The sequence below is a fragment of the Thalassophryne amazonica genome, chromosome 20 (assembly GCF_902500255.1).
Source record: "Thalassophryne amazonica chromosome 20, fThaAma1.1, whole genome shotgun sequence".
Taxonomy (NCBI): domain Eukaryota; kingdom Metazoa; phylum Chordata; class Actinopteri; order Batrachoidiformes; family Batrachoididae; genus Thalassophryne; species Thalassophryne amazonica.
In genome coordinates, this window is record NC_047122.1 from 46,649,917 (window position 1) to 46,667,204 (window position 17,288).

Consider the following 17,288-nt stretch of genomic DNA (forward strand, 5'->3'; position numbering starts at 1 on the left):
ATGAATCCCGGTTCACACTGTTCAGGGCAGATGGCAGACAGCGTGTGTGACGCCGTGTGGGTGAGCAGTTTTCTGATGTCAATGTTGTGGATCGAGTGGCCCATGGTGGAGGTGGAGTTATGGTATGGGCAGGCGTCTGTTATGGATGAAGAACACAGGTGCATTTTATTGATGGCATTTTGAATGCACAGAGATACCGTGACGAGATCCTGAGGCCCATTGTTGTGCCATACATCCAAGAACATCACCTCATGTTGCAGCAGGATAATGCACAGCCCCATGTTGCAAGGATCTGTACACAATTCTTGGAAGCTGAAAATGTCCCAGTTCTTGCATGGCCGGCATACTCACAAGACATGTCACCCATTGAGCATGTTTGGGATGCTCTGGACCGGCGTATACGACAGCGTGTACCAGTTCCTGCCAATATCCAGCAACTTCGCACAGCCATTGAAGAGGAGTGGACCAACATTCCACAGGCCACAATTGACAACCTGATCAACTCTATGCGAAGGAGATGTGTTGCACTGCATGAGGCAAATGGTGGTCACACCAGATACTGACTGGTATCCCCCCCCAGTAAAACAAAACTACACCTTTCAGAGTGGCCTTTTATTGTGGGCAGTCTAAGGCACACCTGTGCACTAATCATGGTGTCTAATCAGCATCTTGATATGGCACACCTGTGAGGTGGGATGGATTATCTCAGCAAAGGAGAAGTGCTCACTATCACAGATTTAGACTGGTTTGTGAACAATATTTGAGGGAAATGGTGATATTGTGTATGTGGAAAAAGTTTTAGATCTTTGAGTTCATCTCATACAAAATGGGAGCAAAACCAAAAGTGTTGCATTTATATTTTTGTTGAGTGTACTTTGAAAAGTAGAAATTTTCACAGCATATGTGGCTAAACGTGTATGTGTCATCTGTAATCTGGGTTGAAGGACAAGTAATATGGTAGCGTAGTATGTCCAAATTGTGTCCCTACTACTTGCTTGCATACTTCTAGTACACGCTGCAGTAATGGTTGGGTAGGATATACGAAAGTATTCGAATGCAAAGCATGTTTCCAGTGTACAGTATAAAATAACCACATGAGGACCTCCCATCATCATGATCATCATGATTTTAGCATGAAGAGTCTCACCACTGTTGTGGGCCTGGAGCTGTGATGCAGAATTGACGGCCACCTTGCAGAGGGCGCAGTAGAGGAGGCGTCTAGCTTTCTCTTCTTCTGTCTCCTCCTCTGGTCGCATCTCCACCTCACTGTCCCTTTGTGAAACTTTCTCTGATGTCCTGAGGCAAGGCGAGAGGGAGGTCTCTGCTGGCGTTTTCAGAGTTTCAGTGGGGCTGCTGCTCGGCTTCACCACCTCTGAGGTAGGCTTCGGGGCTGAGGGTTCTGAAAGGAAGCAGGAAGATGAGAAGAATCTGTGTGCACTGCACAAAGACATTGACAGAGAAAAACAGGTGGCTTCAAGAGAGCAACTTAAAAAGTCACCAGGCTACACATGATTAGGAGCTACATCAACTAGAGTCTTAGTAATAGTCAATAATTTTCCCAAGGACCTGACTTCAAGCACTTAAATGAGTTAGAGATTATCACTGTGTTTTATCTTTTCTAAAACTGGCTTGTGGAAGTTGCTGATGCTGATTTAAGGACTCACTGTCTGCTAATAATGATTAACTGAGTGGGTGTCGGGTGTATTTATTTTTTTAATATTAGCATTGATTCATCACTCTTCAAGGTCAGTGAGGCTGTTTGCTGAAGCACTCCTGCTATGTCTCATCAACCCCCATGGATTTATTGCCATACTGGAAATAATCCCTCTTCTTCCAAACTATCTCACATACTGGCTCCATAGACAAATGGCCCAACTTAACCCTTTATGACCTATGGGCCTTTTTGTTGACTTTTCTTATAAATGAGATGCCAAATTTCAAGAAACTATTCACAGTCCTGGTCAAGCAGGGGTGGTGGCCAAGTGGTTAATGCGCTTGGTTTCAGTTCAGAAGGTTCTGGGTTCAAATCCCACCCCTGCCACATTTCTCCATGTAATGTGGAGTTGCGTCAGGAAGGGCATCCAGCGTAAAACTTGTGCCAATTCAACATGCAGATCCACCTTGGATTTGCTGTGGTGACCCCAAGTGCAAACAAGGGAGCAGCCGAAGGGACTTACTTATTCACAGTCCTGGTCAAAATTATCCCCACCCCCACCCTATCATTTTAAAGTACACAGTCAGAATACCTTCAAATATAAACACAAAAGAACCAGTAGAATGAATGAATGAATGAATGAATGAATGTGAATATTTAAATGACAAAGCAGGTAGCTCAGTGGGATGAAGACTTGAATGTAGAACTAGGCTTGAGCACTGGTAACATTACCTGTCTGTCTGTGTTCTTGGATAAAACACTTCACCTGCATTTTCCAGTCCACCCATCTTTAAACTGGTTCCCAGTCCACCCATTTGTAAATTGGTTCTTAGTCCACCCATCTTTAAATTGGTTCTTAGTTAAACCAACTCTAAATTGGTTCCCAGTCCACCCATCTGTAAATTGATTCCCAGTCCACCCAGTTGTAAATTGGTTCTTAGTCCACCGAACTGTAAATTGGTTATTAGTTCACCCAACTGTAAATTGGTTCTTAGTGCACCCAGTTGTAAATTGGTTCCCAGTCCACCCAGTTGTAAATCGGTTCTTAGTCCACCGAACTGTAAATTGGTTATTAGTTCACCCAACTGTAAATTGGTTCTTAGTGCACCCAGTTGTAAATTGGTTCCCAGTCCACCCAGTTGTAAATCGGTTCTTAGTCCACCCAACTCTAAATTGGTTTTTAGTCCACCCAGTTGTAAATTCATTCTTAGTCCACCCATCTGTAAATTGGTTCTTAGTCCACCCGACTCTAAATTTGTTCTTACTCAACCCAACTCTAAATTGGTTCCCAGTCCACCCATCTGTAAATTGGTTCTTAGTGCACTCAATTGTAAATTGGTTCTTAGTCCACCCAACTCTAAATTGGTTCCCACTCCACCCAGCTGTACATGGTACCAGCCCTGGATGGGGAAGTAATCTGCAGTGGACTTGCATCCCATTCAGGGGTATCTTAGACTCTCATCTTCTTCATAGTATGGTATGAAGGGATGAGCATGGGTACCATTACAGTTTAGGATCTGTGTAAGACTTACTTCTTCTGAAAAGTCCTGTTAAATTTCATGATAAGTTTCTGAAAATTTCTGGTAAATATCCTTGGAATGATTCTGAAAATTTCCTGTGAAACCTCATGGAACGTTTCTGAAAATTTGAATCGTGGTGTGCTTTTTGATCTTCACCCATGGAATCCTACTTGGTTTAGTGTGTTGCGTATCCTACTGGCCAAAACCAGTATTTCAAATGCATCAGGTCTGGTTGGAGTTATTTAGATGTCTTGCATGGTTTACCCACCCAAAACCACACCCGCCTTTGCAGACTTCCCTCACTGAATTCCTTCCAAGTGCAACATGCTGGAAGCATCTTATTACTTCAAACATCTTGATAATATTCTGAACTGTTGAAACAGGGATTTGAATATATTCGGCAATTGCCTTGTAGCCTTTTTGACAATAGCATTAAATGGGCTTCAAAAACTGTGCCCAACATACATGTGATGTCTATTTTTGTAACACCCTATAAAAAAGCATTGTTTTGTAATTATATACTTGACAAGCAGGGCTGCTCAGAATTTTAACAAGAGCTGTACTTTGTATAGACAAACAGAAAGCCTTTTCAGAGTTGGCTTCAGGTTTAGACATTGCCAAAGAGACGAATGATGACAAATGGCAGTTGGCATCATTAATGTCCCCATTTTGGCACAAGGACTTGGTGCCTGTTTTGTGATGAAAATGACCTGCATCAATGCCATCATTTCACGTATATTGTGTACACCAGAAATTAAGCTTGATGGGATGGATTGACAAAAGCTGACAGGGTGAAGACCTGTCAATCAAATCCTCTGCTAGTCAATTCATCCATCCATCCATTTTCTTCCTCTTTATCCAGAGTCGGGTTGCGGGGGCAGTAGCTCAAGCAAAGCCGCCCAGACCTCCTGATCCACACACACCTCCCCCAGCTCCTCCGGGGGAACCCCAAGGTGTTCCCAAGCCAGCCGAGAGACGTAGTCCCTCCAGCGTGTCCTGGGTCTTCTCCGGGGCCTCCTCCCAATGGGACATGCCCGGAACACCTCTCCAGCGAGGCGTCCAGGGGGCATCCGGAAAAGATACCCAAGCCACCTCAACTGGCTCCTTTCGACGTGGAGGAGCAGCGGCTCGACTCCGAGCTCCTCCCGAGTGACCAAGCTCCTCACCCTATCTCTAAGGGAGCACCCAGCCACCCTGCGGAGGAAACTCATCTCGGCCGCTTGTACTCGCGATCTTGTTCTTTTCGGTCATGAGCCAAATCTCATGACCATAGGTGAGGATCGGAACGTAGATTGATTGGTAAATCGAGAGCTAGTCAATTCAATTCAGTTTATTTATATAGTACCAAATCACCACACAAATTCCCGAGGCACTTCACATAGGTATGGTCTATCCTGTCCACCCCTAAGAGTAAGCACATTGGCAACAGTGGTAAGAGAAAAACTCCCTCAAGTGTTTTTTTTGTTGTTGTTGTTGACTGTTGGAAGAAACCTCCAGCAGACCAGACTCAGCGGGTGATCATCTGCTCTGGCCATAATACAGATAACAACTTGACAAACAAAACAACGAACTGACAAACATGCAAGACAGAGAAGCTGCAGTGAAGCATCCAGTTACTCATAGAGTGCAGTGCTTGTATTAGTCAAGTTTCGATATAGTCAAACAGTAAAGAACATGGACCCGTGAGATGGAACACAACTGTGATAGTCCATCCGATGACAGCTCTGACTCCCAGGATCTTCCCTCCTGGGCTTCACCAGTCTCCACTGAAGGCCAGTCTACTGTCAATGTACAGAGAAGGACTTTAAAATTCAAAGCTTTCACTGAGGTTGCATTATTGAGAAATGGTAAAGCTATGCATTAGCCTGGTGGTTATCTTATAATGTACTTGTATTTCTCCTAGGCTAATTTTGTTCAGAAGTAGGTAATGTTCATAATCCTGAAAGCAAAAGTATCTGCTGAAACCAGAACAACACTGTAGGGGATTTCCTGCCTTTGAATCCCCTCCCGGTAATTTTATGTGGTGAGCGAACTCAAAGACTCAGAGACTAAGAGGACATGGACTTCAAAAACCAGATGTTGTATTGAAAAGATGCCTTCACTGAATAAAAGAGTCAACTAAGACAGTGCTGGAGTCTTGAAGCAAGCGTCCCGTGCAATGTTACAAACAAGAGCCCCGTCATTAAGCCTGCACTTGCCGACCCCCAGGTAGGCGGGCTTTGTCCTGCTGCGTGGATCCGTGCAGTTATATGATTGGAGGAAGAGTGCTGCATTTGACATTGTACGCGGGTGACATGCTCGCATTGTTGTATCTGAGTGGTATGTGTTATATCAAAATGTTGTGCTGTATCTGTCTGTGTCAGCGTGACGAGCAAAGAACTGAATATTTCATGGTGCCTGCTGTCCCAGACAGAGATACAAAGACCTTAGTTTTATCAATTTAGACTGTATGCAAATTATGAGATTTCTCGGGTAGGTACACAACACATTCAGGTCAAATCCAGTCTGTGTCATTAAGTAGTCTGAGGACATGCGTCATGGAACATTCCATCCAACAACACCAGTACATCAAAACCAAGTATAAAATCTGTATATCTCTGTATGGGAAGCACATTCAGCAATACAATATAAGGCATCATCTAGAAACTGACTTTGACAAAGACATTTTACTCCAAAGCAATAATATTCCATGTGGATCACGTAAATCGTGCCAATACCCAAAATGGTCAGTATTTGACGCACCTACACGGTACTGCTGGCACACATCCAAAGTACCCATATGGTGTACATACGCGTACATACTCTACATATCACATTCAAAGCATTTTCAATGTGTTTTTGATTTCCGGAGGTTAGAATGAGGTCAGCAAATGCAGACACGGAGAAGCAGCGTATGTTACTGTTCAACCTTTAATCCGTGTGAAACCCAAAGCAGCAGGAGGTTCATCACATCAAAGAGTGGTGAGTGGGGGAAAAAAAAGGTCAGAGCTGTACAGACGCAGAACACCGTCATACTGCACACGATGACTGCATCCAGCGCAGACACGCTCTGCACACCCCCAGTGATACATACCTGCTGATGTGCTGTTGTGGCTGGGGGGCTGCGAGCAGGGTGACGGGAGGATCTGCGATGGGGTTTCCCTCGTCGCTGGTTCACACGGCAAAATCTGACAATCTGGGCCATCCAGAGCTTTGAGGCTCTTGGCGTGTTTGCTGCTGCTAAATCGAGAAGAAGCTTGTGCCTGCATGCACAAAAAAAGCAAGAAGGCAGACACAAATTATTTCATTGGCTGAAATGTAATCAACATTTTTACAGCCGTCTAATCACTAAAACAGTGACTGGCATGAGTGATGTTTTATTGTTGTTTTGAAAATCCTGGAATTGGATCTTCCTGTATTTTGCTTTACTAAGAGGGACCGTTAACAGATACTGCAAATGTTTCACATTAAGTACTGTGTTTTAGGCCCTCTAGAAGTGTCACAAACTGCAATATCTGATTTAATATTGGTCTTGATTTGAATATTTGATTTGATATTTCCCCCCTTCTCCTGTGTGTCAAAAAAAAAAACATTTGAACCAGAAGAGTACTAAGGGAGCCCGTACTTGTGCCAAGGTCCCACAACCCAAATTTCAATCCTTAGTGCACTTTAATGGACCCCCCCGCCGCTGCCACCTCCACCATCCCAGTCTGAAATACATTTTTATCTCCACCCAATCTGGATTATTATATTGATTGGAACCAAAGTACAGCTCTGGATAGACAGAGTGAGCACCCATCTTTGATCCTGATTATGGCCTTAATCCTGATAGCTCACCTTTATTTCTGATTGCTGAGCTGTGATCCTGATCGCTAATCCTGGTCACTCATATTTGATCCTGACCTTTGTTCCCACTGGTTGAGCTTGGATCCTGACAGCTGATTTTGACCGTTAAACCTGGTGTTTGATCCTGCTCACCAAGCTTTGATCTCAATTGTCAAACTTCAATTCTGAATTTAAATCAAATCAAATCAAATCAATTTTATTTATATAGCGCCAAATCACAACAAACAGTTGCCCCAAGGTGCTTTATATTGTAAGGCAAAAGCCATACAATAATTACGGAAAAACCCCAACGGTCAAAACGACCCCCTGTGAGCAAGCACTTGGCAACAGTGGTAAGGAAAAACTCCCTTTTAACAGGAAGAAACCTCCAGCAGAACCAGGCTCAGGGAGGGGCAGTCTTCTGCTGGGACTGGTTGGGGCTGAGGGAGAGAACAAGGAAAAAGACATGCTGTGGAGGGGAGCAGAGATCAATCACTAATGATTAAATGCAGAGTGGTGCATACAGAGCAAAAAGAGAAAGAAACACTCAGTGCATCATGGGAACCCCTCAGCAGTCTAAGTCTATAGCAGCATAACTAAGGGATGGTTCAGGGTCACCTGATCCAGCCCTAACTATAAGCTTTAGCAAAAAGGAAAGTTTTAAGCCTAATCTTAAAAGTAGAGAGGGTGTCTGTCTCCCTGATCCGAATTGGGAGCTGGTTCCACAGGAGAGGAGCCTGAAAGCTGAAGGCTCTGCCTCCCATTCTACTCTTACAAACCCTAGGAACTACAAGTAAGCCTGCAGTCTGAGAGCGAAGCGCTCTATTGGGGTGATATGGTACTATGAGGTCCCTAAGATAAGATGGGACCTGATTATTCAAAACCTTATAAGTAATTCTATTCTAGAATTAACAGGAAGCCAATGAAGAGAAGCCAATATGGGTGAAATATGCTCTCTCCTTCTAGTCCCTGTCAGTACTCTAGCTGCAGCATTTTTGAATTAACTGAAGGCTTTTCAGGGAACTTTTAGGACAACCTGATAATAATGAATTACAATAGTCCAGCCTAGAGGAAATAAATGCATGAATTAGTTTTTCAGCATCACTCTGAGACAAGACCTTTCTAATTTTAGAGATATTGCGCAAATGCAAAAAAGCAGTCCTACATATTTGTTTAATATACGCATTGAAGGACATATCCTGATCAAAAATGACTCCAAGATTTCTCACAGTATTACTAGAGGTCAGGGTAATGCCATCCAGAGTAAGGATCTGGTTAGACACCATGTTTCTAAGATTTGTGGGGCCAAGTACAATAACTTCAGTTTTATCTGTTTAAAAGCAGGAAATTAGAGGTCATCCATTTCTTTATGTCTGTAAGACAATCCTGCAGTTTAGCTAATTGGTGTGTGTCCTCTGGCTTCATGGATAGATAAAGCTGGGTATCATCTGTGTAACAATGAAAATTTAAGCAATGCCGTCTAATAATACTGCCTAAGGGAAGCATGTATAAAGTGAATAAAATTGGTCCTAGCACAGAACCTTGTGGAACTCCATAATTAACCTTAGTCTGTGAAGAAGATTCCCCATTTACATGAACAAATTGTAATCTATTAGATAAATATGATTCAAACCACCGCAGCGCAGTGCCTTTAATACCTATGGCATGCTCTAATCTCTGTAATAAAATTTTATGGTCAACAGTATCAAAAGTAGCCCTGAGGTCTAACAGAACAAGCACAGAGATGAGTCCACTGTCTGAGGCCATAAGAAGATCATTTGTAACCTTCACTAATGCTGTTTCTGTACTATGATGGATTCTAAAACCTGACTGAAACTCTTCAAATAGACCATTCCTCTGCAGATGATCAGTTAGCTGTTTGAGAGAAAAAGATTAGATCATGATCGCTCTCATTTGAGGTTGATTTTTAATCCAGATCACCAAGCTTTGATCCTGATTACAGACCTTTGATCCTGATTGCCACACTTAGATTCTGATCACTCATATTTGATCCCGACTTTTGTTGCCATTGGTTGAGGTTGGATCCTGGTCACTAAACCTTGATCTTTGAACCTGATCTTTGGTCCTGATCACCAAACGTGGATCCCAAATGCTAAAATCAAATTCTGAATTTGGATTGTGATCACTGTCCTTTGTGGCACATTATTGATGTTAATCACTAAACTTTGATCCTGATTACAGAACTTTGATCCTGATTGCTGATTCCTGATTTTATTTTTTCAGATTTTTTTTTCTCTCACAGTTGAAGTGTACCTACGATAAAAATTACAGACCTCTCCATTCTTTGTAGCTGGGAAAACTTCAAACTGCAAAATCGACAGTGGATTAAACACTTATTTGACTCACTGTATATTATATGAAACGTGTCATCTGAGAACAAGTCGATCAGCCTGTGGGCAGATTCCTCAGCCAGTCATTTGCATTATAAGGGTGTGTATGAGCAACAGGAACAACCTCAAATGAAAAACAATACATCGTAAATGTTTCCATGTGACGACGCCCACCTCAGAGTTGAACCTCTGTCGACAGACTCCACAGGAATTTGACTTTCTTTTCAGCGGTGAGGTTAGTCCAAAGCTTGGCCTCATTAGAGCTTTATGTACGTGGCCCACCTGCAACAACGGAAGGGTACATCTGACATTTTACATGGCTGAATAGTAAAAGTGATCACACATAAACTGATGTGCTTGTTTCTTACAACAGCTCAGGTCTGTGATGAAACAAGGGGAGTGGAAGCCAAAAGTGATAATCCACAAAAAATCTTTAGACCGTGAAACAGCCTCCAGAGGAAAACCTGAAAAGTGGTTGTAAAACGGTTTGTCTCATCGCACAGAACAAAGGCTGGCACTTTTATTTAATGGCAAATAAGTGCTGAAAGTCCAACGAAACTTCTCAAAACCTGCCCTCGGCACACTCCACTTTTACTCACACGCTCCATATGCACAGCATATGTTTTACACACTCAGACTTTTACAGTGCTACTAATTATTTTCCTGATTTCTCAGTGAGTCTTGTCAGGTGTAAAACCCTTCTGCTTTTCCATTGTTGGTGACCACTCTGTCTGACCTCCCTCACAGCAGAACAGAACATAAAGCAGCAGGGGTGATTTAAAGAGCTTTGTTCTGCAGTGTTCTTCTGCTGTGAAAATGCGGTGTTATTTCAGTGCAGCGTGACCACTATGAATCTAAGGTGACGCTCACGTGGTGTGATGGAGAAACCATTTCACTGCTACTTTTCCAACTCATGGGCAACGTGTATGGAAGTACATCTGTGCCATCAGAGTTTGAATTTGAATTTTTAAGATTGAATTTTTTTTAGCATCAAAATCAGAGTTTGATGTTGAATTTCTAAGGTTGAATTTGTTCAGCATCAAAATATTCAGCTTTAAAAACGTAACCTAAAAAAATAAATAAAATTCAACCTTAAAAAATTCAACCTCAAATAAAGTTCAAACTCAAAAAAAAAAAAAAAAAAAAAAAAAATCAACCTCAAAAAATAGAATAGGGAGAAGCAATCAATCCCTGTCCCAATCATCCAATGCTCAGCTCACGTTTTACGCCATTGGTCATGTGACACCAAGACCAAAATGAAAGAAGAAGACGTAATACATTCAGCCGATCATGTTTTGCTCCATTGGTCATGTGACACAGAGACCAAATCAAAGGAAGAAGAAAACGTGATAAATTGCTGAGCGTTGCATGACTGAGACAGGGATCGATTGCTTCTCCCTGCTTTTCTATTTTTTGAGGTTGAATTGTTGAGGTTGAAAATATTTTTGAGGTTGAATTTTTCAGGCGGAATATTTTGATGCTAAACAAATGCAACCTCAGAAATTCAACTTCAAAGTCTGATTTTGATGATAAAAAAAAAAAAAATCAACCTTACTTCCATAAGTGCGTGTTTTATAGCAAAAAATCTTTTTTTCCCAGATGACTTCACAAGGCTGGTCAGGTTGATTAGCAGAGAATGAGGACGGGGATTTGAAACATTTAGTAAATTATAAAGATTGCCTTTCTCAAAGGTGGTAAATCATTCATTGTGTTGCCTGCAATATGAGTGTACAAAAGGCAACAACTAATGATGACATTATGCACCTTTCATTCCCTCATGTTTCTTTATTAGCATAATAAACAAACAGTAAAGCTGCTGAGGTTTCTCTGTGTGTGTACATGTTTTAATGATACCACAGGTTGACAACACTGGGCACCTCTGGACGTTACCTACTGGAAGGCTTAATGAGGCCATATACTTGGTGCAGTAAAACCCAAGTGGCTTTTGTGGAGCAAAACAAGCCTGTTACCTGTGTGGAAATGTATGGAGCCATATATCCAACCCCGTAGGATTACTGAAAGCCAGAAAGAGGTGATGTAAAAATGAAATGTGTGCATTTTGGGTCAGCCAATTAGTACGCCACAGAATATATCTGGATCACACTATGCTGGATTATTACCTCCACCAAGGGGTTAGTGTCTGCAACCGCTTTGTTGGACTGTCACTGTCAGCAGGATGTCTCAAAACACATGTACAGTAGTGTTCAGAATAATAGTAGTGCTATGTGACTAAAAAGATTAATCCAGGTTTTGAGTATATTTCTTATTGTTACATGGCAAACAAGGTACCAGTAGATTCAGTAGATTCTCACAAATCCAACAAGACCAAGCATTCATGATACGCACACTCTTAAGGCTATGAAATTGGGCTATTAGTAAAAAAAAAGTAGAAAAGGGGGTGTTTACAATAATAGGAGCATCTGCTGTTGACGCTACAAACTCAAAACTATTATGTTCAAACTGCTTTTTTAGCAATCCTGTGAATCACTAAACTAGTATTTAGTTGTATAACCACAGTTTTTCATGATTTCTTCACATCTGCGAGGCATTAATTTTGTTGGTTTGGAACCAAGATTTTGCTCATTTTCTAGTGTGGTTGGGGTCATTGTCTTGTTGAAACACCTATTTCAAGGGCATGTCCTCTTTAGCATAAGGCAACATGACCTCTTCAAGTATTCTGACATATCCAAACTGATCCATGATACCTGGTATGCGATATATAGGCCCAACACCATAGTAGGAGAAACATGCCCATATCATGATGCTTGCACCACCATGCTTCACTGTCTTCACTGTGAACTGTGGCTTGAATTCAGAGTTTGGGGGTCATCTCACAAACTGTCTGCGGCCCTTGGACCCAAAAAGAACAATTTTACTCTCATCAGTCCACAAAATATTCCTCCATTTCTCTTTAGGCCAGTTGATATGTTCTTTGGCAAATTGTAACCTCTTATGCACGTCTTTTATTTAACAGAGGGATTTTGCGGGTGATTCTTGCAAATAAATAGCTTCACACAGGCGTCTTCTAACTGTCACAGCACTTACAGGTAACTAAAGAACTGTCTTTCATCATCCTGGAGCTGATCAGTGGGTGAGCCTTTGCCATTCTGGTTATTCTTCTATCCATTTTGATGGTTGTTTTCCGTTTTCTTCCACGCATCTCTGTTTTTTTTTTTTGTGTCCATTTTAAAGCATTGGCGATCATTGTAGATGAACAGCCTACAATTTTTTGCACCTGCGTATAAGTTTTCCCCTCTCCAATCAACTTTTTAATCAAACTACACTGTTCTTCTGAACAATGTCTTGAACGTCCCATTTTCCTCAGGCTTTCAAAGAGAAAAGCATGTTCAACAGGTGCTGGCTTCATCCTTAAATAGGGGACACCTGATTAACACCTGTTTGTTCCACAAAATTGACGAACTCACTGACTGAATGCCACACTACTATTATTGTGAACACCCCCTTTTCTACTTTTTTTACTAATAGCCCAATTTCATAGCCTTAAGAGTGTGCATATCATGAATGCTTGGTCTTGTTGGATTTGTGAGAATCTACTGAATCTACTGGTACCTTGTTTCCCATGTAACAATAAGAAATATACTCAAAACCTGGATTAATCTTTTTAGTCACATAGCACTACTATTATTCTGAACACTAGTGTATGTAATGCACACTTACACATTTGGGTCAAAGAAGAGTCAATTAGGTTGTAAACCAGATGCAGAGCCAGGATCATTTTTATAATATATCGCAGTGATTTCTAATCAGACAGGAGTATCCATGAACTACAGTGTTTGTGGATGACACGGTGCTGTGCAATGAGTCCTGTCTTTCACAAGAGCCTACTGACATTTCTCTTCCTCAGGATTTTAGACCAATTTAAAAATTGCCTTTTATCTCCAAAATTTTTGAAAAAGTGGTGGCCGAAGAGCTTAAAGAGGTTTTAGCTGATCACAATATTCTTGTCAAATTTCAATCCTGGTTCCGACACTTGCCCTCTACTGAAACAGCTCTTCTTAGAGTTTCAAATGATATTTTAATGTGCAGAATATGAATATTCGGTACTTGTACTTTTGGATCTGTCTGCAGCTTTTGACACAGTTGATCATGGTGTTTTAATTGAGAGACTAAGGTCATGGGTGGGCATCTCTGGGTCAGCCCTAAATTGGTTTTTATCCCATCTCTCAAACAGGAGTTTCTCAGTTGCTGCAGGTAAATATATGTCCTCTTCTGCCATTCTGTCTTGTGGTGTGCCCCAAGGTTCCGTTCTGGGATCTGTTTTATTTGCATTGTATCTTGGACTTTTTGGAGACAAAGTGAGGTTGAGATGGTTTGGTCAGGTGCAGAGAAGGGATGAAGAGTATATCAGGAGAAGCAGGCAGAGGATGGAACTGCCAGGTAGCAGGAGAAGAGAAAGATGAAAGAAGAAGTTTATGAAAGTGGTGAAATGGAACATAAACATGGTTGGTTTGACAGAGGAAGACGCAGGAGATGGGGTGAAATGGAGACAGGTCGTCTACTGTGGTGACATGTGACCGGAGCAGCCAAAAGAAGACGAACAAAAACAAGAGCCCACTGATTTCCATGGCATTTGTACTTAGTCAAATCAGCCCGTCACCCCACCCAACCTGGTTAAAATGTCCAAGGTTACTAAAGACAAGAAAATGCCAAACTTGCATAATAATGAAATAATGTAAACACAAAATGTACACCAAAAGGGCTTTTCAATATTAAATTCAAATGTCCACAAAAATCCACAATCTGTATCAGATTTGGATCAAACTTTGTCATATGATAGTGAGTGCCAGTCTGCACCTCACTGTCAAATATGAGAGTAATTGGGGCATGTTTGATTAAGATATAATGTAAAATATACGTTAAATGGGCTTTTCAATGTTAAATTTAAATGGCCACAAAATCTGTAATCTGGATCAGACGCAGCTCAAACTTTGTCAGTCGATAAAGGATACCATCGTACATAATGCCCTCAAACATGAAAAAAGTGATCTTTTTTTTTGACAGAGTTAAGAATTTTTGAAAATTTGTTCAATGTTAAAGGACAGGGATTTATCCCATTGTCCAAGATTTTTCCTGACTTTGACCTTTGCCTTATGAAGAGGGGTGGTGACCAAGTGGTTATTGTGCTTGGTTTCAGTGTAGAAGGTTCCTAGTTCAAATCCCACCCCTGCCATATTTCTCCATGTAATGTGGAGTTGCATCAGGAAGGGCATCCGGTGTAAAACCTGTGCCACTTCAACATGCAGATCCACCTTGGATTTGCTGTGGTGACCCCAAGTGAAAACAAGGGAGCAGCTGAAGGGACTTACTTTAACCTTTGCCCTATGATTTTGAATATTGAATCAGCTCTTGCCTAACAGGATATGAATCCTCTGTAAAAATTTCATAATGATAAATGAAAAATTGTGGGTTACAGGCTGTTCACAAACAGACAAGCAAACAAACAGGGGTGAAAACATTACCTCTGCCCAACTTTGTTGGCAGAGGTACTGAAGAAACCTTAAAATTAGAAGTGTAGACATCATAAACAGGAGCAGGGTAACATTTTCATTAAAACGCAATAACATTGAACACTTTAGCTCAGGTGAACGCCTCCTTTTTCATCCCGAAGGGTCCTACATCAACATCTGACCTGCCATCAAAAATTCCACACACTTCACCTCTCCATCTGTTCCCCTCTGAACTCTACGTCTCTTCTCCTTTCTGTCTAATCAAACTCATCTTACCGCCTCCCAGCCAAGCAGAAAGGTGATCTATTACTCTTCACTCTCATGTTCCTGGAATAGACCTAACACCTGTGCCAAAGTCATTTTGCCCTTCTTCTTTCCCGTATCACCTTCTGACACTGTAGAATCACAGAGTGAAATGTATTTACGGAAATCTCTCTAGACATTAAAATACGTATATACGAGGTGACGTGGAAACATGATGCATTGTGAAATATTGGACAATGACAAAAATACCCACACCTCAGCAAGGAATGAGCTAGGATCTACTACAGTAACTATGCCATTCTCTGACTCACTTATGGGTTAGTCATGAGCCAGACTCAGGCACCGCCAACACGGTAACATGTTCTGTCAGTTGTGTTTGTGTGTTTGTCTTGTGTAGAATGGCCGTAGTAGATGGTCACCTCACTGAGATTGGTCTGCTTTTAGTTTCTTCCTGTAGGGAACTGGGTACATGTGGAGACCTTTCTTGTATATAAGTCTTTGATGTTGGGAGATTGGTACTGTATAAACAAGCTGAATTGAATTTATATATTTATAGGTTTCTTAGAAATCTGATTTTTCTCCCTTTTTTGTACACCCCCCCCCCCCCAAAAAAAAAAACCCAATAAATTCTGCATTAGCTTGCTGAAAAGGGGCATATTATAACCAGTAGTAAGCACAGTTTAGCTAATCAACTAACAGCTAATTGGTTTGTTCTCAAATTAGCTTTTTGGCTAACTTTGAAAACCATTAGCAGACATAGTAGCTTCAGCTAAATTTACTTCTGCTAACTTACTAACTGCTAACTAGGAGAGGTGATGGTCTAGCGGTTGAGCGCTGGGCTTGAGACAAAAGGATCAGTGATTGCACTTGTAATGACAATAAAATCTATCTATCTATCTATTGATTGAAATCCCAGCCTGAATGGAAAATCACTAAGGGCCCTTGGGCAAGGTCCTTAATCCCCTGGTTGCTCCCGGTGTGTTGTGTGCACCTTGTATGGCACCACCCTGACATTAGGATGAATGTGAGGCATTATTGTAAAGCACTTTGAGCGTCTCATGCAGATGGAAAAGTGCTGTATAAATGCAGTCCATTTAACTTTAAGTCAGCTAACATTTAAAAACATAATAATAAAACTTAATGATTGAAAATGTTTGTAAAGCCTAAAATCATACATTTATTACCTCCGCCAAGGAGGTTATGTTTTCGGTCACGTTTGTTTGTCTGTCTGTCAGCAGGATAACTCAAAATGTTTTGAATGGATTTTGATGAAATTTTGTGGAGTGGTTGGAAATGACAAGAGGAACAAGTGATTAAACTTTAGTGGAGATCCGGATCACGATCCAGATCCAGGAATTTTTTAAAGGATTCTTCACCATTGCGGGATAGGGGGAATTTTGACATTCTAGTTTCTAACTCTACAAAAACAAAGGCAGAAATGCTTGAAAAAAATTAAGATGTAACATAGTCAAATGTTCTATCAAACAACAAAGTTTGGTGATGATCGGATCTGGATTCCAGATCTGGTGATCCAGAATATGCAAAAATATAGGGAAATAGAAAATGTGTCAGTGTGAGGTGACAAATGAAGCTAGAGATGCACAACTAACACCAAATTGTAGCTGAATCTGTACTGATTCAGTAAGGTGTCATCAGATTTGATGTAGCTTCAAATGTTATGGAGCTAGATCCAGAAGAAAACCGCCATTACTGAAAAATCGTTTTTATACAGTAACTTTTCAACTAATAAAGACATAAAAGTGATTCCAAGTTCTAGTGCTATGTTTTCATGGTCAAGGATGTCAAATATACAGGGAAGAAAAGTGTATGTATCATAGTTTTGGTTGTAACACTGAATTGTTGAATAGATCACTGTGCCAAGGAGGGAATCTCTTTAGGGTCAGTGACCATATGGCCTTGGCAGAGGTTTGCACTCTCTGAGTGCTTCTAGTTCCTGTATGAGCTTATATTGTAATGCAGTAAGTGAAACTGACATATTGTGAGAAGACAGCAATCATCACTTTGAGGAAACGGAGGAGAACGAGGTCAAATCAGAGCGAGCTCATTATTATATTGATTAAAAAGATTCCATGTGTATTTTTATTTTTTTCTTATATTTGTTATTAGTTTAATGCGTCCTGTACAATGTATAAACTATGTTGACTGTAAACTGTTGAATTTCATGTGTACATTTAATTATGGACATCTTGATTATCATCTGTTCTTG

General features: G+C 41.1%; 1 protein-coding gene across 1 annotated transcript in view; it reads right to left on the bottom strand.

The window, feature by feature from the left end:
- The window catches only part of LOC117502235 (zinc finger protein 385D-like), a 46,732-nt gene that overhangs the window by 8,956 nt on the left and 20,488 nt on the right, over positions 1-17,288 (bottom strand). Inside the window, exons 3-5 of the mRNA XM_034161280.1 lie at positions 9,504-9,611; positions 6,248-6,416; positions 1,148-1,399 (exon numbers count right to left, since the gene is read on the bottom strand). Of these exons, the coding sequence (XP_034017171.1) occupies positions 1,148-1,399; positions 6,248-6,416; positions 9,504-9,611 (529 nt within the window). The remainder of the gene's footprint in view (positions 1-1,147; positions 1,400-6,247; positions 6,417-9,503; positions 9,612-17,288) is intronic.